The sequence below is a fragment of the Phyllopteryx taeniolatus genome, chromosome 1, assembly GCF_024500385.1.
Source record: "Phyllopteryx taeniolatus isolate TA_2022b chromosome 1, UOR_Ptae_1.2, whole genome shotgun sequence".
Taxonomy (NCBI): Eukaryota; Metazoa; Chordata; class Actinopteri; order Syngnathiformes; family Syngnathidae; genus Phyllopteryx; species Phyllopteryx taeniolatus.
The window spans coordinates 42,757,177-42,782,376 of NC_084502.1; the positions used below are offsets into that span (position 1 = coordinate 42,757,177).

General features: G+C 44.0%; 1 protein-coding gene across 12 annotated transcripts in view; it reads left to right on the forward strand.

Moving 5' to 3' along the window:
* zranb3 (zinc finger, RAN-binding domain containing 3) overlaps positions 1 to 25,200 on the forward strand; it is a 145,855-nt gene that overhangs the window by 10,054 nt on the left and 110,601 nt on the right. For 11 of the 12 annotated variants that reach the window (XM_061797146.1, XM_061797147.1, XM_061797149.1 and 8 more), the window contains 4 exons: positions 9,503 to 9,521; positions 9,749 to 9,927; positions 17,431 to 17,662; positions 24,710 to 24,795. In XM_061797146.1, the coding sequence (XP_061653130.1) occupies positions 9,503 to 9,521; positions 9,749 to 9,927; positions 17,431 to 17,662; positions 24,710 to 24,795 (516 nt within the window). Of the gene's footprint in view, positions 1 to 9,502; positions 9,522 to 9,748; positions 9,928 to 13,143; positions 13,242 to 17,430; positions 17,663 to 24,709; positions 24,796 to 25,200 lie in introns of those variants that run through there. The other variant, XM_061797164.1, reaches the window with a different exon arrangement.

Genomic DNA, 25,200 nt, shown 5'->3' on the forward strand with positions numbered 1-25,200 from the left:
AGACTCTGCTTCGTCAAGGGAAGGCATGTCAGTGGAATTGAGGAGGTCTTCGAAGTATTCTCCCCACCGACTCACAACGTCCCGAGTCAATGTCAACAGCGCCCCATCCCCACTATACACAGTGTTGATGGTGCACAGCTTCCCCCTCCTTAGACGCCGGATGCTGGACCATAATTTCCTCGAAGCCGCCCGGAAGTCGTTCTCCATGGGCTCACCGAACTCCTCCCACGCCCGGGTTTTTGCCTCAGCGGGAGCGCTCTCCAGCACCCGCTCTCAGGACTCCAAAAAGGGTGGGTACTCTGAACTGCTGTTTGGTGCATAGGCACAAACAACAGTCAGGACCCATCCCCCCGACCCGAAGGCGGAGGGAGGCTACCCTCTCGTCCACCGGGGTGAACCCCAAGGTACAGGCCCCGAGCCGGGGGGCAATAAGTATACCCACACCAGCTCGGGCTCCTTCCCTGCCAGAGAAGTGACATTCCACGTCCCTAGAGCCAGCTTCGATCGGATCACCAAGGTCCCCACCTTCGGCCACCGCCCAGCTCACACTGCACCCAACCCCTATGGCCCCTCCCACAGGTGGTGAGCCCATGGGAAGGGGGACCAACGTTACACTTACGGGCTGTGCCCGGCCGTGCCCCATGGGTGCAGGCCGGCCACCAGGCCGGCCACCAGGCCCTCGCCTTCGAGCCCCACCTCCAGGCCTGGCTCCAGAGGGGGGCATAAATATGACTACTAATATGACTAGAAATACCCATCAGTTACATGTTTCGATACTTTTGCTCACATGAAAATGGGTGGGCTCAAACAAAAGGTGCATTGTCCTAAGTTGTTTAACACATCTAGATGTAAATACCATGAAATAAAAGCTGGAATTAAAAATTTTTGTGTCATTGTCATCTTTTGATCTGAAACCCAAATGTCATCAGTATACAACAAAAACAAAAGAATTGACCTTGCTGTTCCAAGACTTTTGGAGGGGACTGTATCATACACGTGGGCAAACTTGTTGGTACCCCTCTGTTAATCAAAGAAGAAAAAAAAACACTGGTCACAGAATTAACTTGTATCGGACAAAAGTAATAATAAAAAAAAATGTATGAAAATTAACCAACGAAAATCTGACATTGCTTTTGAATTGTGGTTCAACAGAATCATTTTAGAAAAACTCATGAAACAGGCCTGGACAAAAATGATGTTATCCTTATATTTTGTTGCACAACCTTTTGAGGCAATTACTGCAATCAAATGATTTTTCTAAATTTCAATGAGACTTCTTCTGCAGCTGGTATTTTGGCCCAGTCTTCATGAGTTATCTCAGGTTTGAAGGATGCTTTCTCCAGATGGCATGTTTCAGCTCCTTCCACAGATGTTCAATCGGATTAAGATCAGGGCTCATAGATGGCCACGTCAGAATTGTCCAGTGTTTTGCTCTTTGCTATTCTTGGGTGGTTCCCATGGGCTCACTACCTGTGTGAGGGGCCAAAGGGGTCGGGTGCGTAGTGAGCTGGGTGGCGACCTTGGCGTCCGATCCCTGGCTACAGAAGCTGGCTTTAGGGACGTGGATTGTCTCTCTGGCAGGGAGGAGCCCGAGCTGGTGTGCTAGGTTGAGAAGCTCCGACTAGATATAGTCAGGCTCGCCTCCACACACGGCTTGGGCTCTGGTACCAGTCCTCTCGAAAAGGGTTGGACTCTCTTCCACTCTGGAGTTCCCCACGGTGAGAGGCGCCGAGCAGGTGTGGGCATACTTATTGACTCCCGACTTAGTGCTTGTACAAGAGGGTAGCCTTCCTCCGCCTTCAGTTTGTGCCTATTCAAAAAACAGCAGAGTACCCACCCTTTTGTAAGTCCTTGGCAGGGGTGCTGGAGGGCGCTCCCGGTGGGGACTCGTTCGTTCTGCCGGGCGACTTCAACGCTCACGTGGGCAATGACACTGAGACCTGGAGGGGTGTGATTTGGAGGAGCCCCCACCCCGACCAAAACCCAACTGCTGTTCTGTCAGGGATTCTTGTGCATAACGAACACCATATTCAGACATGAGGCTGTCCATATGTGCACTTAGTACCAGGACACTCTAAGCTACGACCCAGGACACGCTGGAGAGACTACGTCTCTTGGCTGGCTTGGGAACACTTCAGGATCCCCTCGAAAGACCTGGAAGAAGTGGGTGGCGAGAGGAAAGTCTGGGCTTCCTGCTTAAGTTGCTGCCCTCACTACCTGACCTCAGATAGGCGTAGGAAAATGGATGGATGGATATTCTTAGGTGTTTTTAACTCTGTGTTTTGGGTCAATATCCTGTTGCAAGACCCATGACCTGCAAATGAGACCAAGCTTCCTGACACTGGGCAGCACATTTCTCTCTAGAATACCATGATAGTCGCTAGATTTCTTTGTACCCTGCAAAGATTGAAGACGCCCTGTGCCAGATGGAGCTAAGCAGCACCAGAATAGAACAGATGCTGCTCCATGTTTCTTGGTATGCTTCATTTTTGCGTCTGTAAAGATAGAGCTGATGTGCCTTGCCAAAAAGTTCCAGTTTTGTCTCGTCTGTCCATAGAACATTCTCCCAGAAGCCTTGTGGCTTGTTAACATGCAGTTTGGAAAATTCCAGTCTCGCTTTTTTATGATTTCTTTTCAAGAGTGTTGTCCTCCTTGTTCGTCTCCTATGAAGTCCACTATGGCTCAAACAACAACGGATGGTTTAATCTAACACTGATGTACCTTGACCTTGGAGTTCACCTTTATTTTCTTTGCCGGTTGTTTTGGGCTCTTTTGTTATCATTTGTATTACCCGTCTCTTAAATTTGTCATCAATTTTCCTCCTGTAGCCACATCCAGGGAGGTTGACTACAATCCAGTGGATCTGCTTAGAGATGGTCTTATAACCTTTACCTTTAATGTGCTTGTCTATAATTTTCTCTCCTTCGCTTCCTCTTATCCATGTTTAGTGTACTACACACCATGTCGCCAAACAGCACAGTGATTACTTCTCTCCATTTAAATAGGCCGACTGACTGATGACAAGTTTGAAGACACCTGTGATGCTAATTAGAGCACACGCCTTGTTTGAACATGTCCCTATGGTAAAAATATTTTCAATCTTTTCTAGGGGTACCCTCATTTTTGTCCAGGCCTGTTGCACGAGTTTTTTTGTAATAATTCTGTTAAACCACAATTCAAAAGCAACTGTGTAATTTCCATTGGTTAATTTTCATACATGTTTTATTTATTATTACTTCACTCAGATTCAAGTTATTTCTGTGACCACTGTAGATTTCTTTTTCCCATTTACAGAGGGGTACCAACAATTGTGTCCATGTGTGTATGTCCATCCATCTATTTTCTATACCGCATGTCCGTATTACAGTCCCAGGCGGACAAGTACAGGGTGTACACTGCCTTTTGCCCTAAGCTTTGATCGACTCCAGCTCACCCGTGACCCCAATGAGGACAGGTGGTAAAGAAACTGGATGGATAGAATTAACTGAATGTGCATGTCTTTGGAATGTGGGAGGAAGCCAGAGTACCCAGAAAAACATCCACCCACCGAATGAGTTTGACAGCGATATAAGCATGTAAAATGTGCCTTTCCATTTACTTTGCATTGAATGTTGGTTTGACATTATAGCTTCTGACCCTCATTGTGAGAGATTTCGGAATTTTGGCATTTGTGGAAATGGGATCATTTGAAGAATCCAGGTTGTAATACAAAAACATACCATCTACAAACACACCAGTGTTGATGAAAACTTATCCTTGATACCATCCTTGATAGTTGGTGGAAGTCAATATTCAAGTCTGAAATTAATTTGTATTGTCTTATGTTGTAGTTCTCTCACAAGCTCCAGAAATGAAATTTGTTGGTCAGATGTTCTACAGGCGGCACGGTGGCCGACTGGTTAGAGCGTCAGCCTCACAGTTCTGAGGTGCGGGGTTCAATCCCCGTCCCCGCCTGTGTGGAGTTTGCATGTTCTCCCTGTGCCTGCGTGGGTTTTCTCTGGGCACTCCGGTTTCCTCCCACATCCCAAAACATGCATTAATTGGAGACTCTAAATTGCCCGTAGGCATGACTGTGAGTGCGAATGGTTGTTTGTTTCTATGTGCCCTGCGATTGGCTGGCAACCAGTTCAGGGTGTACCCCGCCTCCTGCCCGATGACAGCTGGGATAGGCTCCAGCACGCCCGCGACCCTAGTGAGGAGAAGCGGCTCAGAAAATGGATGGATGGATGTTCTACAGCCTCTCAGTGGTATATTTACCCACCAATTGCAATGCAGGTGCGAATTGTTGGATTTTGTGAAAAATTTCTGGGAAATTTGGGGTGTCACTATACCTGAAATGGAAGTAGATGAGGCAGGCTGTCAGGGTGTAAAAATAACGAAATAGCAGCCATTTATTACCTCCTGGAAGATGCTGAACATCATTGATGTCAGATGTCTAATAATGTGGGAGGATCCGTGGGCAGATTTTTATTTTAAATAGCACAAGCATGTCTTTTCATATTATGAGTATCAGGAGTACGGAACCAAAACATCAAATGTTGCTGCAATATGTATGCTGATGTAGACTGCTGCATGGGCAGTGTAGGAGGACAAGGGGATTTTTATGGATTTAGATGATGGATATTGTGGGGAAGTTATGGCACAGTACAACAATAAAATCAGATCGAATGTGGCTAGATGTGTTTGTTTGCAAAGTGTGGCTATAAACAGTTATGCTGAAACACATTTACTCAGTCAAAACTAGAGTGTGGTTGCTTAGATATTGAAGGGAAAACGTCAGTTTGAAGTAAAAGTGCAACCATGAAGAACTGTTTGTCACTTCCATTAAGATACTGACAGTGATGTTGCACGTGCTTGCCCTTCCTGGTGTGAGCTGTCCAAAATATAACTCAAAGTGACTGCCTGTGCTTTTATCGAATAAGGTCTGCTGCACTGATGCAAAAGGGGATCAATAAACAGACTTTATTGTTCTTTCACAACTCTGGTCTGGTTATACTACTTAGATTTCTCTGCTCATGTTTTCCTCTGCATTTGTACTCATACACAAACACCACTTAAAAGTCTCCATAAAATCATTAAACTCCCCAGACACATATTAGGAACAACAGCATGGAGAGAAACCATATTCAGAGTCAGACTGCATGCAATAAAATGGCCATGACAACTGTCAAAGAGTCATCATGGCATTTTAAAGCCCCAGAGACCTGGTTTCTTGTCTCAGATTTCCAGCACTACTACTACTACTTTGATTGAAATGATGCAAAGTCCATTTCCATTAGCCATCCAGTGTACGTCATAGCTTTTGTTATCTCATGAGAAAAGGTCTGAATAAGTCATTGAACATAAAGTACAACAGGTTAGGTTTTTTCCTCACTTCAAGCAATTAAAGTTGTTAAGAGTACCATTTGAGGTGAAGTTATTCATATACCTGTAAAGTCTTTTACATAGTGTAATAGGCATTACAGGAAACAAGAACTATGATTATAATTCAAGTCATCGAAGGCCGTAGTGTCAATAAGTCTCGCCACTAAACACCCACACATTGAAATATTTTTAATGTAGTCATATTCAATTTACATCTAAAGGGTGACAGTTTTTTTTGTTTCAAGTAGGCCTGAAAAGTAATATGTCTATGTATTCCTCAGTCCTCTCTATGGATGAATAGAAACAAAACCTTGAAATCATGTCAAATTCAACACATTATTGTTCTCTTCAATATATGCAGGGATTTTACTGTTCTCAAGTCCACTGGGCGATACATTATATTCGAAAATTAGCATGGATGTGCTTTATTGAATAGGGATTTTGTGTAGTTGTCTACTGTTTATTGAAATGGTTGTTGAGGTAAAGTGTTGCTGTCCTACCTTGTTAAATACAGTGAAGCATTTCTCTTAAAATCAACTGTGTTTTCATCCCCACTTAATTCAAAATACACAGCAATAGTACACTCTGAACCCCCTAATGTGTGTGGGAGCCCACTATGTCAAAACATGGCACCCTTTGAGTCGACCATTTGTGCAGCGTCTAGCCACTGAGCACCTTTTCACTTACCAAAATGCACCACGCATCCAGAACCTTAACACAGCTGAAAGATTGGGGTTAGACACAAGGCCACGCAACACATCACTGTGCAGAGTTCAGAGCAATCGAATGGTTGCAAACGGCCTGGGAGGCAAGGCGGGCCATTTCCAGACACTTTGGGGCCTGTGGGCTCCTGAGATAACATTAGAAAGATGCAGCGACGGGGATCGTGCTGTCGTCAGGCAACAGCACTGCAGCATCCTCGTGGTCTCAAACCGTCAAGACGACACTCAGGTTATTTAAAGGAGGATGATTAATGTGTTGAGAAATGGCAAACACCTGCCTCGCTACGCACCCTCCCCACTGTGTCTGTGTGTGCGTGTGCGTGTGCGTGCACGTGTATCTGTGGTATGCGGTATGTGCACGTGCACACATAAATATGGTCATTTAAATCTATTCACACTTGTGTGCACACTTCCTTTTCCTGACTGCATGTGTGTGCAGTGTGCGTGTGTTTGTGCATGTGTGTGTGCACGTGTGTGGACAATCTGCTGACTGAGCCGGTGTGCTGGCAATTAGAAATACCACCAGTGGCAAGGTGCACATTAATCATTTTCCGCAGCTGAAAGAGAGAAATGGGGTGGAGATAGAGGGATGGGGTAGAGGTGGAGGGGAGGGAAGAAGAATAATGAAAGCGCCTGTCTGAGGAACTCAGCTGTTCTGTTGCTCTGTTTGGGCTGACTGAATATTGGGAGGCATTCATGAATATGAAGGGACACTACAATAGAACCAAAACCACTTGGGCACAAATGATCCGCTTGCACTACAGAATGTGCTGAAACGTTCATTGTTTAATTGTTCTGCTTTATACTTTAAATGTTATTTAAAGTTTGCTTCTACCACAACAAAGCAAAATCAAGGTGCATGTTTTATGAGTTTTACTTTGCTGTTTTCAAAATCACATTTGACAGGTATCGTTCCATGATGCAGACCAAAGTAACACAGTGACTGGGAAAAAAAACAAAAAACAGGTGGTCTCCACTTTGCACCTTAGAGAGTTTGCACTCTAAAAGCGGATTTGTGATGTCTGAGGTCACAGATGTGGGATGAAAGCGCTGTTAGGAGGATTACTTTGGAAATTTAGTTGGTTGCAATTACAAGTTACACTGTTGAACATGTAACAGTAGTGTCACTATTTAAATTACTTTCTCAAAGTAATATAATTCATTACATTTTATTACATTTTAGTTAGTTTCCTTAATTTTGAATGAATGCACCCTTGGATTTTTCCTCTAAAAAGTGGATTAAAACCAAAGATCATTATTTTGGATTTAACCGCATATTTGTTCTTTACACAAATAATAAACCTGATAACAAAACATGAAGAAATGTAAGTACATAATACAATTATATTTGTGCAAAAAACATGTGTAAAACCACCAGACAATACCATGTTGCCGTAATGACAAATATGCACAATTTAGAAAATATCCCTTCATATGAAAACCCAAATAAGTGAATGTTCCATAAAAAACTCACATATTCTAAGATGAAACTTCCAAACTCAATGTTTTTTGATGTGTTCAAAACTGTGAGTCCAACCTTTTCAAAATCTCAGACAAACTAATAGATTGCACCACAAAGTAGGGCTTCAAGGTCATATTTAGAAAAATATGTTATGTTTGAGACTACGTCAGAATGGCACATGACCAGAGAAAGCCAATCACAAGGATTGGCTTTAGAAGGAGAAAGTGATATGGAAAAAAAACACAGAGCTTTTGTGGCTTCTTTTTCAAATGTAACTAAAATTGTAATGGAAATTTCCAAAAGCAACTATAATTTAATTACACGTTTCCTCCCTGTAATGTAGTGGATTACGATTACATACATTTTGCAATTAAATTACATATTCTCTCATTCTCGCTACATGGAGGAGAGGGCCTGGCTCACAATCTCTGTTCTACACTGAACAAAAATGTAAATGCAACACTTTTATTTTTGCTCTCATTTTTCGTGAGCTGGACTCAAAGATCTAAAGATTTTTCTGCATACACAAAAGGCCATTTCCCTCAAATATTGTTCTTGGCCTCAGGATCTCGTCACGGTATCTCTGTGCATTAAAAATGCCATCTATACTGTAAAATGCACCTGTGTTCGTTGCCCATAACATACGCCTGCCCATACCATAACCTCACCGCCACCATGGGCCACTCGATACACAACGTTGACAACATCAAACCGTTCACCCACACGACGCCACACACGCTGTCTGCCATCTGCCCTGAACAGTGAAAACCGGCATTCATCCGTGAAGGGAACACCTCTCCAACGTCCCAGACGCCATCGAATGTGAGCATTCGCCCACACAAGTCGGTTACGACGACGAACTGCAGTCAGGTCGAGACCCCGATGAGGACGACGAGCATGCAGATGAGCTTCCCTGAGACGGTTTTTGACAGTTTGTGCAGGCATTCTTTGGTTATGCAAACCGATTGTTTTCGCAGCTTTCCGGGTGGCTGGTTACAGACGATCTTGGAGGTGAACATGCTGGATGTGTAGGTCCTGGGCTGGTGTGGTTGCAAGTGGTCTGCGGTTGTGAGGCTGGTTGGATGTGCTGCCAAATTGTCTGAAACGCCTTTGGAGACTGCTAATGGTAGAGAAATGAGCATTCAGTTGACGGGCAACTGGTGGACATTCCTGCAGTCAGCATGCCAATTGCACGCTCCCTTAGAACTTGCAACATCTGTGGCATCGTGCTGTGTGATAAAACTGCACATTTCAGAGTGGCCTATTGTGGCCAGCCTATGGCACACCTGTGCAATAATCATGCTGTCTAATCAGCATCTTAATATGCCACACCTGTGAGGTGGGATGGATTATCTCGACAAAGGAGAAATGCTCACTAACACAGATTTAGACAGATTTGCGAACAATATTTGAGGGAAATGGCCTTTTGTGTATGTAGAAAAATGTTTAGATCTTGGAGTCCAGCTCACGAAAAATGGGAGCAAAAACAAAAGTGTTGCGTTTATAGTTTTGTTCATTGTAGTTCATACCAAAGATGTTTGATGGGGCTGCTAAATTCTTCTACTTGAAGCTCATCCCAGCATGCTTTCATGGTCTTGAGTCACATTAGAAAAGAAAAGAGTCTTCTCCAAATGGTCCCCACAAAATTGGAAATATAATATTTTCCAAAATATCTTGATCTGAATTGTAATTGTTTAGCATATCAATTTGGAAAAATCTTGGAAGCTGTTAAAATTGTGAAATGGGGACCAATTCCATATACCGGTATTTATTGTTTATTGAATTGTACCATTTATTGTAGGTCAAATGACCAGGTGTCCTAATATTTTTTTGATTATTATTCATACAGTGTATACTGTAAACCACGATGCGTTTAAGTTAAAAAGAGTGCCTGTAGAATTTAAAGTTTTACAGTCCTGCTTATCAAGGTTTTTTGTTTTCTTTTGTTTTACAGATGTATGATTGCTGATGAGGTAAGCGCACACAAACCAAAATCTATTTTCCAACCTTCCAAATGAATTTGTCAACTTAGTGCTGCACTGCCACTTGCCTAATCACTTTTGACAGAGGAATCATTCTTACACCTTATTACTCTTGTGCCTCATATCAGCTCAGCCGTCATATACAATTTGCCCAATTGCTAGTGCACAATTGACTTGTTTTTCTCCCTCTTCGCCGTGTGCTGATTTGGCCGGTCCAGATGGGTCTTGGCAAGACGGTGCAGGCCATTGCAGTGGCATACGCTTTCAGGCAGGAGTGGCCCCTCCTTGTGGTGGTGCCCTCATCCCTCAAATACCCCTGGATTGAGGAGCTGGAGCGCTGGATCCCCGAGCTGCAGCCTGGCGACATCAACCTGGTGGAGAACAAGAGTGACACCATGTAGGTCATCCTACCGCATCCCTACTTCAATTTTTCAACATTTGTTATGTCGTAGCCTTGGACTGAATTACTACTAAAAAAAATATTCTCAAAAACCCAATATCCCACAATGATAAGTATAATAAAATGTTGGCTCCGGTTGCACAAAATCCTTGAAATCGCCACAAATGCGTAATGGCGAGACCTACGCGAGGGCTGTATTGACTTCCGTCAACACGGCGACTCATGTTTGTGCACATGCGCAATGTGACGTCATGTTTTGTGCACATGCGTGCACGTCACGGACGCGTTCCGTCGACTGTAGAAGCCGCAAAAAAAATGTTTACATCTTACAAATTCTGCCCTGGTTATCAAACATGAGCACAACTGTGTAATGTTCTCTCATTTACTAAATAAAAGTAGGGCTGAATTTCACAATAAGAGCAAGTAAATAAAAAGAAAAATAAAGTGCTGACCTTAAGAAAAATGAAGTTGGAGTTTCCCCTTTTCTGTTTGGCATCTTGACACAACAGTGAAGTCTGAAACATCCATCCATCCGTTTTCTACACCGCTTATCCTCACTAGGGTTGGGGATATGCTGGAGCAATTTTACATATTTAGCAAATCTTAACCTAACCATTTTAGAGGTTATGTTTGTTCAAACCTTCGTTTTGGTTCATGATGTCGTTTCACATTATATGCACTTTCAATAAGAGCTCCCAGTGGGAACTTCTCACTGAGAAGTACAAACAGAAATGACTCTGCCTGTTCCATTTTAAGCGCCATTTGTTCCAAATTTTCTCTTCCTTTGTTGCACATTTTCTGATCTTTCTCCGTTTTTAACTCAGCTTACACACTCTCTCTCTCCTCTCTCTGTCTGGTCTGTGCGCAGTCAGTGATTTCAGTAATTACCGCCTTTGACTCAGATTGGCTGATAGGGTGGCGGAACTTGCGTGTAAATGGCCGATACAATTCATCACTACCGTAAAGCCTGAAATATGTTGCACCTCTTAAAATAGAAGGACCCTGTATGTCTTGAATCAGATAACCTCTCTTTTTTGGCTATGGTGTGGGTCCGTTTAGGACTGCTTCTGGGTCCGGACGCTGACCGCGAGATAGTGACCTCTGTTTTAAACGATGTTGCAACAATCCAGTGAGCCAACGTGAGCTGTTTAGCTCCGTAGCACACTAGCTAGGTAGCTCCCGGACTAGCGAATGTAATAAATAGTTCACTTTCCCTAAAATCTCCCAGTTGTTTGCATCTACGGAGCCAAAGCCGTTCCGCCAGCCGGTCGCTGCGTCGTGAGTGGCGCGCCGGGTGTTACCACAACAATGAAAAGGTATCGACTGAACAAAAAGTCTCGTGTTCATTGTATTTATGAAACGTTAACCTGCCCTACTGTTCTTCTGATTGGCTTGCACCAAGACAGGACTCGTAATTTAAGTGGATAATGATTCACTGAAGCACTTCAGCAACACACACACACACACACAAGACTCTAAATATATTTGTTTTCTTTGAGGAGCAGTTTTGCTAATCATTTCTTCATTTGAGGAGCAACTTTCTAACTTTGAGGAGCAATTTATTTTGGAGCTTAATCGCACAGGGACCCGAAGCAAGGAATATGACAATATACAACCCCAATTCCAATGAAGTTGGGTCGTTGTGTTAAACATAAATAAAAACGGAATACAATGATTTGCAAATCATGTTCAACCTATATTTAATTGAATGCACTACAAAGACAAGATATTTAAAGTTCAAACTGACAAACTTGATTGTTTATAGCAAATAATCATTAACTTAGAATTTTATGGCTGCAACACGTTTCAAAAAAGCTGGGAAAGGGTCATGTTTACCACTGTGTTACATCACTTTTTCTTTTAACATTCAATAAACGTTTGGGAACCAAGTACACTAATTGTTGAAGCTTTGTAGGTGGAATTTCATCCCATTCTAGCTTGATGTACAGCTTCAGCTGTTCAACAGTCTGGGTTCTCTGTTGTCGTATTAGTGTCTAAATACCTTAAACTTAGAATTGTATGGCTTCAACACGTTCCAAAAAAGCAGGGACAGGTGGCAAAAAAGACTGAGAAAGTTGAGGAATGCTCATCAAACACCTGCTTGGAACATCCCACAGGTGAACAGGCTAATTGGGAGCAGGTGGGTGCCAAGATTGGGTATAAAAGGACCTTCCCTGAATTGCTCAGTTATTCACAAGCAAATATGGGGCGAGGTTCACCTCTTTGCGAACAAGTGTGTGAGAAAATACTGCATCAAAAACCGAAAACCAATGTCAGTAAATACAGTTTAGCGCTACATCCGTAAGTGCAACTTGAACCTCTACTATGCAAAGCAAAAGCCATTTATCAACAACACCCAGAAAGCTCATTTAAGATGGACTGATGCAAAGTGGAAAAGTGTTCTGTGGTCCGACGAGTACACATTTGAAATTGTTTTTGGAAATTGTGGACGTCGTGTCCTCCGGGCCAAAGAGGAAAAGACTGAGCAATAAAGGGTTAATAGTTAATGCTGGTACATTTATTTATTTATTTTTGGACACTTGTGCAAAAGATGCAGAGTCATCTAGCACTTAGAGCAGTTTGAATGACTAATATTGCAATAGTCCGGTGCAATGACCATTGTGCAAAGGGCGCCGAGACTTCAAGGAGTGTATGCAGTTTAAAGTGACGAGTAGCGCGATAATCTGGAAAAATGTTGGTTGTGCAAATGTTGCAGATACTCCTCAATCAGTGTGCAAAGCTTCAACAATTAGTCTCCTCAGTTGCCAAACATTTATTGAATGTTGTTAAAAGAAAAGGTGCTGTAACACAGTGGTAAACATGACCCTGTCCCAGCTTTTTTGAAACGTGTTGCAGCCATAAAATTCCAAGTTAATGATTATTTGCTAAAAACAATAACGTTTATCAGTTTGAACATTAAATATCTTGTCTTTGTAGTGTATTCAATTAAATATAGGTCGAACATGATTTGCAAATCATTGTATTCTGTTTTTATTTATGTTTAGCACAATGTCCCAACTTCATTGGAATTGAGGTTGTAGAGGAGGAGTTGAATGAAGGGCTGCAGCGAACAAATATTTTAGTACTCAAGTATCTGATTCTATCAAACAAATCGATTATTTGGATAAACTATATTTTTGCTTGGCTAAAGAGCAATTTTGAACACAAAAGAGAAAATAAACTAATTGGTTCCCTTTTTTATATAACCAACAGTTTTTCCATCCATCATCCATTTTCCGTGATGCTTATCCTCAGAGAGGCGAGAGGCGGTGAACACCCTGAACTGGTCGCCAGCCAATCGCCGGGCACATGTAAACAAACAACCATTCTCACTCACATTTACACCTATTGGCAATTTAGAGTTTTCAATTAACCTACCATGCATGTTTTTTGGGATGTGGGAAGAAACCGGAGAACATGAAAACTCCACACAGGCAAGGCCAGATTTGGTCCCGGGTCCTCAGAACTGTGAGGCAGATGTGCTAACCAGTCGGCCATCGTGCCGCCCTAACAGTTTTTATTTCTTGAATGCACATTGTGCATAAAAGACAAGGCTTTTTTTTAAAGCTTGAACAGTGCATCTTCACTTAAAACAGCTAGCATTTTAGCATTTTGTGACATTAATACATTAAATTCATGGCTGTGCATTTATGAGCTTAGACCAGCTGACTAGGAATAAGACAACTATTCTTTGTATTCCTATAAGTTGTGGAAGTGTTCAATTTGTTCAAACTAAAATGAAGAAACCTTGAGAGAGAAAAATATTTACTTCATGTCCCTTCACCAAAACCCTCCTCTCTTTGGGTACATGATGATGATCCATTTTATTCTAACTCCACTCTGGCCACATTTTCCATGTTTTTCACCTACTTGACTCAAAGGTTTGCCACTTACAGATCATCAGATTGGCCATATGACACACAGTGACTACACTGAGCAAAAAGCACACTATGTACCATTATGGCTGCGTTATACTGTCCTTGTCACGGTAAAAAGTCTCTCTCGGGTCTCGCGATGTGGCGTTCTCTGAGAGAATGGTCCGCGTTACAACGAACAGGTGCTCGCCTTGCCACACTTTTGTCATTTGTCTTTTTTCTCTCTTCTCAATTTGGCATCACATTTTGGAACCGCTGTCTTCCTGCGGTGGTCCCTTTTGGACTGGTCGGGGTGCATCGGTTGGGCAGGGGACCGCCCTGGGTCCTGGAGAGTTTTTGGCGTCACCCTGCTTGGGTCCCCCGCTGGACGGGCTCTGACTCAGTAACTCCACATGTGATCCTGTCCTGTCTTGTCCTGGCCTTTCCCCCACGGAGAATTTGGAGAACTCGCTGCACGTAAGCGACAAGGCCGAAAACCCACATTGAATGCCCGTGATCTTTGATCCCTCAAGCGGCACTGTATTAAAAACCGGCATCATTGTGTACACATGGGCTCAGGAACACATCAGATCCCGAGGCGTTCCCAGGCCAGCTGAAGAACGTAGTCTCTCCAGCGTGTCCTGGGTCGTCCCCGGGGTCTCCTGGGGGACGTGCCCGGAACACCTCACCAGGGAGGCGTCCGGGAGGCATCCGAATCAGATGCCCCAGCCACCTCATCTGGCTCCTCTCAATGCGGAGGAGCAGTGGCTCTACTCTGAGATCCTCCTGGATGACCAAGCTTCTCACCCTATCTCAAAGGGAGAGCCCGGACACCCTGCGGAGGAAACTCATTTCGGCCGCTTGTATCCGGGATCTTTTTCTTTCGGTCACGACCCACAACTCATGACCATAGGTGAGGGTAGGAACGAAGATCGACCGGTAAATTGAGAGCTCCGCCTTTCGGCTTAGCTCCTTCTTTACCACAACGGACCGATACAAAGTCCGCATCACTGCAGACGCTGCACCGATCCGCCTGTCGATCTCCCGTTCCATTCTTCCCTCACTCATGAACAAGACCCCAAGATACTTGAACTCCTCCACTTGGGGCAGGATCTCATCCCCGACCTGGAGAGGGCATGCCACCCTTTTCCGACTGAGGACCATGGTCTCAGATTTGGAGGTGCTGATTCTCATCCCAGCCGCTTCACACTCGGCTACGAACTGCTCCAGTGAGAGTTGGAGCTCACGGCTTGATGAAGCCAACAGAACCACATCATCAGCAAAAAGCAGAGATGCAATACTGAGGCCACCAAACCGGACCCCCTCTACGTCTCGGCTACGCCTAGAAATTCTGTCCATTAAAGTTATGAACAGGGGCCCTGCCACCGAGGAGCTTTTTAACTACCTCGGTGACCTCAAACCCAGAGATAGGAGAGCCCGCCTCAGAGAACCCACACTGTCGGTGGAATTGAGGAGGTCTTCGAAGTATTCTCCCCACCGACTCACAATGTCCCGAGTCGAGGTCAGCAGCGCCCCATCCCCACTATACACAATGTTGGTGGTGCAATGCTTTCCTCTCCTGAGACGTCGGATGGTGGACCAGAATATCCTCGAAGCCGTCCGGAAGTCTTTCTCATGGCCTCACCGAACTCCTCCCATACCAGAGTTTTTGCTTCAGCGACCACCAGAGCTGCATTCCGCTTGGCCAGCCGGTACCCATCAGCTGCCTCAGGAGTCCCACAGGCCAAAAAGGCCCAATAGGACTCCTTCTTCAGCTTGACGGCATCCCTCACCGTTGGTGTCCAACAACGGGTTTGGGGATTGCCGCCACGACAGGCACCGACTACCTTACGGCCACAGCTCCGGTCGGCCGCCTCAGCAATGGAGGCGCGGAACATGGTCCACTCAGACTCGATGTCCCACGCCTCCCCGGAACATGAGCAAAGTTCTGTCGGAGGTGGGAGTTGAAACTCCTTCTGACAGGGGATTCTGCCAGACGTTCCCAGCAGACCCTCACAATACGTTTGGGCCTGCCACGTCGGACCGGCATCTTCCCCCACCATCGGAGCCAACTCACCACCAGGTGGTGATCAGTTGACAGCTCCGCCCCTATCTTCACCCGAGTGTCCAAGACATGCGGCCGCAAGTCCGATGACACGACCACAAAGTCGATCATTGAACTGCGACCTAGGGTGTCCTGGTGCCAAGTGCACGTGTGGACACCCTTATGCTTGAACATGGTGTTCGTTATGTGACGAGCACAGAAGTCCAATAACAGAACACCGCTCGGGTTCTGATCGGGGGGGCCGTTCCTCCCAATCACGCCCTTCCAGGTCTCACTGTCATTGCCCACGTGAGCATTGAAGTCCCACAACAGAACAATGGAGTCCCCAGCGGGAGCGCTCTCCAGCACCCCCTCCAAGGACTCCAAAAAGGGTGGGTACTCTGAACTGCTGTTTGGTGCATAGGCACAAACAACAGTCAGGACCCGTCCCTCCACCCGAAGGCGGAGGGAGGCTACCCTCTCGTCCACCGGGGTGAACCCCAACGTACAGGCGCCAATCCGGGGGGCAATAAGTATACCCACACCTGCTCGGCGCCTCTCACCGTGGGCAACTCCAGAGTGGCAGAGAGTCCAACCCCTCTCGAGAGGACTGGTACCAGAGCCCAAGCTGTGTGTGGAGGCGAGTCCGACTATATCTAGTCGGAACTTCTCGACCTCACACACCAGCTCGGGCTCCTTCCCTGCCAGAGAGGTGACATTCCACGTCCCTTGAGCCAGCTTCTGTAGCCAGGGATCGCATCGCCAAGGTCCCCGCCTTCGGCCATCGCCCAGCTCACACTGCACCCGACCCCTATGGCCCCTCCCACAGGTGGTGAGTCCATGGGAAGGGGGACCCACGTTACCCTTTCGGGCTGTGCCCGGCCGGACCCCATGGGTGCAGGCCCGGCCACCAGGGGCTCGCCTTCGAGCCCCACCACCAGGCCTGGCTCCAGTGGGGGGCCCCGGTGACCCCCATCTGGGCAAGGGAAAACGAGGTCCATTGTTTGTCGTCATCATTAGGGGTCTTTGAGCCGTGCTTTGTCTGGTCCCTCACCTAGGACCTGTTTGTCAAGGGTGACCCTGCCAGGGGCATAAAGCCCCAGACAACTTAGCTCCTAGGATCACTGGGACACACAAACCCCTCCACCACGACAAGGTGACGGCTCAAGGAGGGGTGTGGCGCATTATAAAGTGCAAAATATGACAACGGAGACCCCGGACTGTTGAACAACTCAAGTTGTACATCAAGCAAGAATAGGAAAGAATTCCACCTACACAGAAAGCTTCAACAATTAGTGTCCTCTGTTCCCAACCGCTTATTGAGTGTTGTTAAAAGAAAGGTGATTTAAGACAGTGGCAAGCATGCCCCTGTCCTAGCTTTACTGGAACGTGTTGAATATAGGTTGAAAAGGATTTTCAAATCATGTTCTGTTTTTATTTAAGTTTTATACAAAGTTCCAACTTTATTGGAATTGGGGTTTGTACCATTAAATGATTTGTTGACTTTTCTTTTGTTTTTCTATTGAAACATGTCAGTCAGACTTTTGTATTCGTTGGCATTTTCCTCAATTACCTCATGCTTAATTTTCCTTGTCCTTGTAGGGGTATTAGCAGGAGTAAGGTCACTGTGCTGGGATACGGCCTCCTTACTACAGATGCGCGCCCCCTGGTGGAGGCTCTAAGCAGGCGGAGCTTCTCAGTGGTTGTGGTGGATGAATCACACTACCTCAAATCCAGGAATGCAGCTCGAACTAACCTTCTGGTGCCTCTCATTCAGAGCGCCAAACGAGCCATCCTGCTTACCGGTACACCTGCCCTGGCTCGTCCCGAAGAGGTAATGGAAATAGTTTTAATGTATATTCATTGATTTCCGGTGGGGCCTATTTTGGTAAAATTATACAAACAGAAGTTTGTTGTCTTTATAGAGATTAATTTTGCAGGTGTCTTATGAAAAACTCTTTTTAACTCTGTGTTAGAAAAATATGCAGAAGATAACTCAAACAAATTATAATATTGGACTGGATGAAAGGGATTCTGATTTTAGCAGGCCAAAAAGTGAACTCTTCTCTTGGCCCTTGAAACTTGCCAAAGTGCCAAAAAATACCAATTAATTCTCTCCAGCATCACGTGTCATGGAATATCTTGTATATTCCAATAAGTTTTGTAGCAAAAACTTCATTTGCAAAGCTCAATATGAAGAGATGAATGCACAGCAATAAATGAGACAAGTAATAACAAAGCACACAGGGATGGAAACTATTGAATTTAGAGACAATAAAAATTGTCCTGTTCACAGGACAATGTTGTTTTGTGAGCAACACAGTCATTCCCTTGTCCATAATGATTTATGATATTACTTTTATATATGTTATATTGAGATGCAAGACTGCAGCCATATTTTATTTCATTAGCCACAAAATTGCTCCAGTAAGTCTCAATATGGCACAATGGATTTCTGTCAGAACTACTGTCAGCCCGTTGTGGGCTAATCTAACACACTTTTCACCTGTTTTGGCTTTGACACATTTGCATGGTTTCAATTATCATTGTAATAGCCACATATTAAATGGACAACCTGACCATTACATTTTAAGCATGTTTTTGATTAAAACTTTCTTGTTATTGAGTGTTTTGTAATTACCTTTTAGTATAGCACATTTTGCAGATGAGCACACATGGCTTTCAGAATTATTCATCACCTGAGGGGTTTCACTTATCTCACAGTTCACATTGTAAAATAATTGCTGCTTGCATGTACCTTTATTCCTTCTGAATAATATTTTTTCGTTTTCTGGAAGTGGTCTGACAAATTGTCAGCAAATTAAATGGAAAAAAAGAGAACCAACAATTGTCCGCCTCATTAGTTACAAGAACAACCGAGCCTGTCATTGTGCTATCAAGTCTTGACTGCAGTGGTGAACTTAGTTTTTAGATAAGTCTCCTTCTCTACTGCAAGAATCTGAAACTGCGTATAACATTTTATCATCCGTAGTGTAAATCTGATAAGCCCGGTCCCTTTCCTCTCTGCCAGTCTCCATTGCACTGCCATCATTACTCACTGTGGCTGACATCAGGTTAGTGCACAGCTCAGGGCACACTGCACTGTTCGTGATGTGCCCTCATTCCACCCACCTATTATATCAACAGTGTGAAGAAGGCTTGGGGGTGGAGGGATGTCTATAAAGCCTATGATGAGCAAGTGTTGAATTCTTAATAGAGCTCTCACAGTGCTGCTGATTACCTGCCATTAGCTCAGAAACTGCTGCAAATACAAAATTCCTGTCAATTGTGTGAATGCGTTCGTGCATGGGTTTTGAGTGTTGTGTGTGCGCGCCCAAGTATTCATCTTCAAATCATGTTCAACCTATATTTAATTGAATACACTACAAAGACAAGATATTTAATGTTCAAACTGATAAACTTTATTGTTTTTAGCAAATAATCATTAACTTAGAATTTTATGGCTGCAACACGTTCCAAAAAAGCAGGGACAGGTGGCAAAAAAGACTGAGAAAGTTGAGGAATGCTCATCAAACACCTGTTTGGAACATCCCACAGGTGAACAGGCTAATTGGGAACAGGTGAATGAATCAATGAATGAACATCATCTCCCGAGCATTGGTGATGACGACCACACGTTGTTCCTTATTTTATTATTCCCCCACCACCCCACCCCTACACGATAACATTTGCACGATCTATTGTTCTTATCGTCGCCATGGTAACGAGTGTATCCGGTTCCGTTTGAGTTGACAAATGATCAAGCCCAGTGTTCATAAAAGACGGGATGTGGTGGCATCGGAATACAAGATTTTATTGCAGTAGTCTGACAGTGCAATAGTGAAAGACCAAATTTGTCTTGTGGACTGATCCAGGCATTACGTCTTGTCTGTCTCAGATGTGTTGTCTGTCCCACACTGCCGACGTTTTTTATTTTTTATTTTTTAAATAACTTAATTGGCGGTCAGATATTTACAGTTGTACCCGCGACAAGGCTAAAAATAGTCTAGCTTTTGGATTCAGATATACTGTACACTATGGCGACGCGGAGAAAATGTCTTTTGCGGAGCCGATCAGACGTCATTGATCGGATCGGCGAATTATGACATTAAAGTCGATCGGCCGAACAGCATAAAATGCTAATTATCAGCCGATACCGATCAAGCCGATCAGATCGGTGTAAAGTCTAGTATGAAACGACAGTCATTTATAAAAACGATAATAACTTAAACCAGGAATTTGCTAATGAGTTGACTAATGTCCTAAATAACCGTGAAAAGGGCCGTTGTTCCACTGAAGTGTTATGTATGTACAGTGGGTACGAAAAGTATTCAGACCCCCTTACATTTTTCACTCTCTATATAGCACCCATTTGCTAAAATCATTTAAATTCATTTTTGTCCTCATTTGTGTGTTATTGTCCTCATTAGTGTACACACAGCACCCCATATTGACAGAAAAAACTGAATTGTTGAAATTTTTTCAGATTTATTAAAAAAAGAAAAAATGAAATATCACGCAGCCATAAGTATTCAGACCCTTTGCTGTGACACTCATAAATTTAACTTGGGTGCTGTCCATTTCGTCTGATCATCCTTGAGATGATTCTACACCTTCACATTATACTGATTGGACTTGATTAGGAAAGCCACACACCTGAAGACAGAATTGTGGCAAGGCACAGATCTGGCCAAGGTTACAAAAAAAAATTCTGCTGCAATTAAGGTTCCTAAGAGCACAGTGGCCTCCATAATCCTTAAATGGAAGACGTTTGGGACGACCAGAACCCTTCCTAGAGCTGGCCGTCCGTCCAAACTGAGCAATCGGGGGAGAAGAGCCTTGGTGAGAAGGTAAAGAAGAACCCAAAGATCACTGTGGCTGAGCTCCAGAGATGCAGTCGGGCGATGGCAGAAAGTTCTAGAAAGTCAACCATCACTGCAGCCCTCCACCAAACTGGGCTTTATGGTAGAGTGGCCCGACAGAAGCCTCTCCTCAGTGCAAGACACATGAAAGCTCGTATGGAGTTTGCTAAAAAAACCAGTTCAGAATTCAAGATTTTATTTAATGGTATTTACATCAAGTTGTGTTAAACAACTCAGGACAGAGAACCTTTTTTTTTTGAAGCCACCCAATTTTCAAGTGAGCAAAAGTATTGGAACATGTGACTGATGGGTGTTTCTAGTTGCTCAGGTGTTGCCTTTTAGATTGATTGCTTAAAACATTAGATAGTGCTTGTTTTTGCCTTTGGATTTCAACTGTGAAAATTGCATTTAATGTTAAGCAAACAGGAAGACCAGAGAGCTGTGTATGGGAGAAAAGCAAACCATTTTGAAGCTGAGAGAAGAGGGAAAATCAATCAGCGCTATTGCACAACCATTGGGCATAGACAATACAACAATTTGAAACGTCCTGTAAAAGAAAAATAAAATACTGGTGTACTGAGCAACAGACATTGAACAGGTCAGCCAAGGGTGTCCAACAGTTGATGACAGAAACATTGTGAGAGCTGTGAAGAAACACCCAAAGAGAACAGTCAGTGACATCACCGCCAACCTCCACAGGGCAGGGGTGAAGGTATCACAATCCACTGTTCGAAGAAGACTTCGAGAGAAGAAATATACAGACCATACCACAAGATGCAAACCACTCGTCAGAAAAAAGAATCGGAAGGCCATATTGGATTTTGCAAAGTGCAGAGATGAGCCACAAAAGTTTCTGAATAAATTTGATGGATCGATGAAACCAAGATGAACCTCTACCAAAGTCTTTATTGATGATATAACTCATGATGGTAGCACCAGAATGGGCTACCGGGAATTGGTTACTTCGTTAGCCACGCGTTGCCATCTGGTGGGGATTTCGGACTGGAATTCCCGAAGTTGTGTCTCGATAGTACTAAGGCTACAAGCGTCACCTGTGGGGGCACTGCGGGTGCATTTTATTTTGGTCGTTATGTTATCGGTTTGCAGCGGAGCAGTGAGTTCGGTTTTGTCAATGTTTTGGTCGGGCATTTGAGTTGATGGACTTGGTGTAACGAGGATGGTGTCACAGAGATTGGACCTGCTTGACCCGTCTAGTCTCACTGTGTTGACCATCTTTCGTTTCATGCATTGTGCATAGTGGGCGGATAATTGTTTCCCCCCCACTTTGGACTGCGTGGGGCCACGAACGGCTGTGAAGTGCGCTTCACGGAGGCGCAATAGCAAAAGCCCAAGGTAATGCAAATGAGTTGGCACCACACCGAGACAAAAGTTAAGCTTGTGCGGCACACAGCAAGGAACAACTGAAAGAGTGGCCGCCAAGGCGAGCCACAGAAAGATGAAATGAAAAGCAGGCAGCGTCGACATCACGAACAACAGAGGAGAAGAGAAAAGCTGGGACCCAGCACAGAATGGAACGTCTCCAATTTAGTCTCCAATCAACCTACCATTTATGTTTTTGGGATGTGGGAGGAAACCGGAGTGCCCGGAGAAAACCCACGTATGCATGGGGAGAACATGCAAACTCCAAATAGGCGGGGCCGGGATTTGAACCCCGGTCCTCAGAACTGTGAGGCAGATGTCCTAACCAGTTGGCTGTGTGTGTGTGTGTGTGTGTGTGCGCGTGCGTGCGTGCGTGCGTGCGTGCGTGCGTGCGTGCGTGTGTGTGCGTGTGTGCGCGCATGCGTGCGTGCGTGCGTTCGCTTATATATACACACACAGACAGTGGGTACGGAAAGTATTCAGACCCATTTAAATTTTTCACGCTTTGTTATATTGCAGCCATTTGCTAAAATCATTTCAATTAATTTTTTCATTCTTGATTTTGATTAATAACTGAAAACGTAACGTGAAAAAAATGCATTGAAATCACACTTTTGCATTTTTTTTTGTGACAAATACTTTAAGAGTCAAGTTTTAAAGCACCCCAATTCTTTATTTTTTTTATTTTTATTTAAATTAATGCAGTTCAATGTCTCATTGTACTGTGATATAAAAGCACAGAACAAATAAACAATTCAAGGTCCCAAAATATCATGGAATAAATCAACCAAAACGTATTTAAAATGTTTGACTCAAAACATTAAACATCATCAAATAGCCCGTGCCACCTTTGGCAGATCTACATATCTCTCGCTCTCTCTCGCTCTCTCTCTCTCTCTCTCTCTCTCTCTCTCTCGCTCTCTCTCTCTCTCTCTCTCTATAGTGGGTACGGAAAGTATTCAGACCCCCTTAAATCTTTCACTCTGTTATATTGCAGCCATTTGCTATAATCATTTAAGTTCATTCTTCCGCATTAATGTACACACAGCACCCCATATTGAAGGGGAAAAAATGGAATTGTTGACATTTTTGCAGATTTATTAAAAAAGAAAAACTGAAATATCACAGAGCCATAAGTATTCAGACCCTTTGCTCAGTATTAAGTAGAAGCACCCTTTTGAGCTAATACAGCCATGAGTCCTTTTGGGAATGATGCAACAAGTTTTTCAAACCTGGATTTGGGGATCCTCTGCCGTTCCTCCTTGCAGATCCTCTCCAGTTCTGTCAGGTTGGATGGTGAACGTTGGTGGACACCCATTTTCAGGTCTCTCCAGAGATGCTCAATTGGGTTTAAGTCAGGGGTCTGGCTGGGCCATTCAAGAACAGTCACGGAGTTGTTCTGAAGCCACTCCTTTGTTATTTTAGCTTGTGCTTAGGGTCATTGATTTGTTGGAAGGTAAACCTTCGACCCAACCTGAGGTCCTGAGCACTATGGAGAAGGTTTTCGTCCAGGATATCCCTGTACTTGGCCACTTTCATCTTTCCTTCGATTTCAACCAGTCGTCCTGTCCCTGCAGCTGAAAAACACCCCCACAGCATGATGCTGCCACCACCGTGCTTCACTGTTTGGACTGTATTGGACAGGTGGTGAGCAGTGCTTGGTTTTCACCGCATATACCACTTAGAATTAAGGCCAAAAAGTTCTATCTTGGTCTCATCATACCAGAGAATCTTATTTCTCACCATCTTAAAGTCCTTCAGTTGTTTTTTAGCAAACTCCATGCGGGCTTTCATGTGTCTTGCACTGAGGAGAGGCTTCCGTGGGGCCACTCTGCCATAAAGCCCCGAGTGGTGGAGGGCTGCAGTGATGGTTGACTTTCTATAACTTTCTCCCATTTCCCGACTGCATCTCCAGAGCTCAGCCACAGTGATCTTTGGGTTCTTCTTTACCTCTCTCACCAAGGCTCTTCTCCCCCGATTGCTCAGTTTGGCTGGACGGCCAGCTGTAGGAAGGGTTCTGGTCGCCCCAAACGTTATCCATTTAAGGATTATGGCGGCCACTGTGCTCTTGTGAACCTTAAGTGTTGCAGAATGTTTTTGTAACCTTGGCCAGATCTGTGTCTTTTCTGTCTCTGAGCTCTTCAGGCAGTTCCTTTAACCTCATGATTTTCATTTGCTCTGACATGCACTGAGAACTGTAAGGTCTTATATAGACAGGTGTGTGGCTTTCCTAATCAAGTCCAATCAGTATAATCAAACACAGCTGGACTCCAATGAAGGTGTAGAACTATCTCAAGGAAGATCAGAAGAAATGGACAGCACCCGAGTTAAATATATGAGTGTCACAGCAAAGGGTCTGAATACTTATGGCTGTGTGATATTTCAGTTTTTATTTTTTAATAAATCTGCAAAAATGTAAACAATTCCATTGTTGTTCTGTCAATATTGGGGGCTGTGTGTACATTAATGAGGAAAACCTGCTCCTGACCTGGAAATTGTGAGCAGTGAGAGGTATGTAAAGAATGTTGATGATCGACTGTTGAATGTGATACATTATGACTGATTGAACATATTACGGCATCAAGCTGTCAGCAGATTTTCAGAAATGTTGAAGTTTATTTCCTGTTTGTGTTTCACAGCTTTTTATGCAAATTGATGCACTTTATCCCAAAATGTTTGGAACTTGGACTGATTACGCCAAGAAATACTGTAATGCCCATTACAGGTGAGACTTATTGACACAGAAACTGTTGTTAATCACATTTATAACACTGTATTCCCATAATTCGTCTGCCTAAATGCTGAACTACATTTAAAGGAGCTTGATTTTTTTTTGTTTTTTTATTTATTTATTATTTTTTTAAATATAAGTTCCAAGGTGTCTTAATAACATGACTTTGCGAGAATTACATTAGGACACTTTTACACAAATTATTTTTTGTCTTGCTGAAATTAACCTCCCGCCCCATATACGGTTGGTTCAAATGCAAGTACAACTTATGAATACTTGGGGGGAGTTAAAATTGGCTGCATGTTGAGCCCTAAATCTAAAAAAAGCGCAATCTGTGAAGCTCATACAAGCCCCCACAAAGACAACATTTTGTTGTATTTTCCCTCTTGGAGTAAGCAC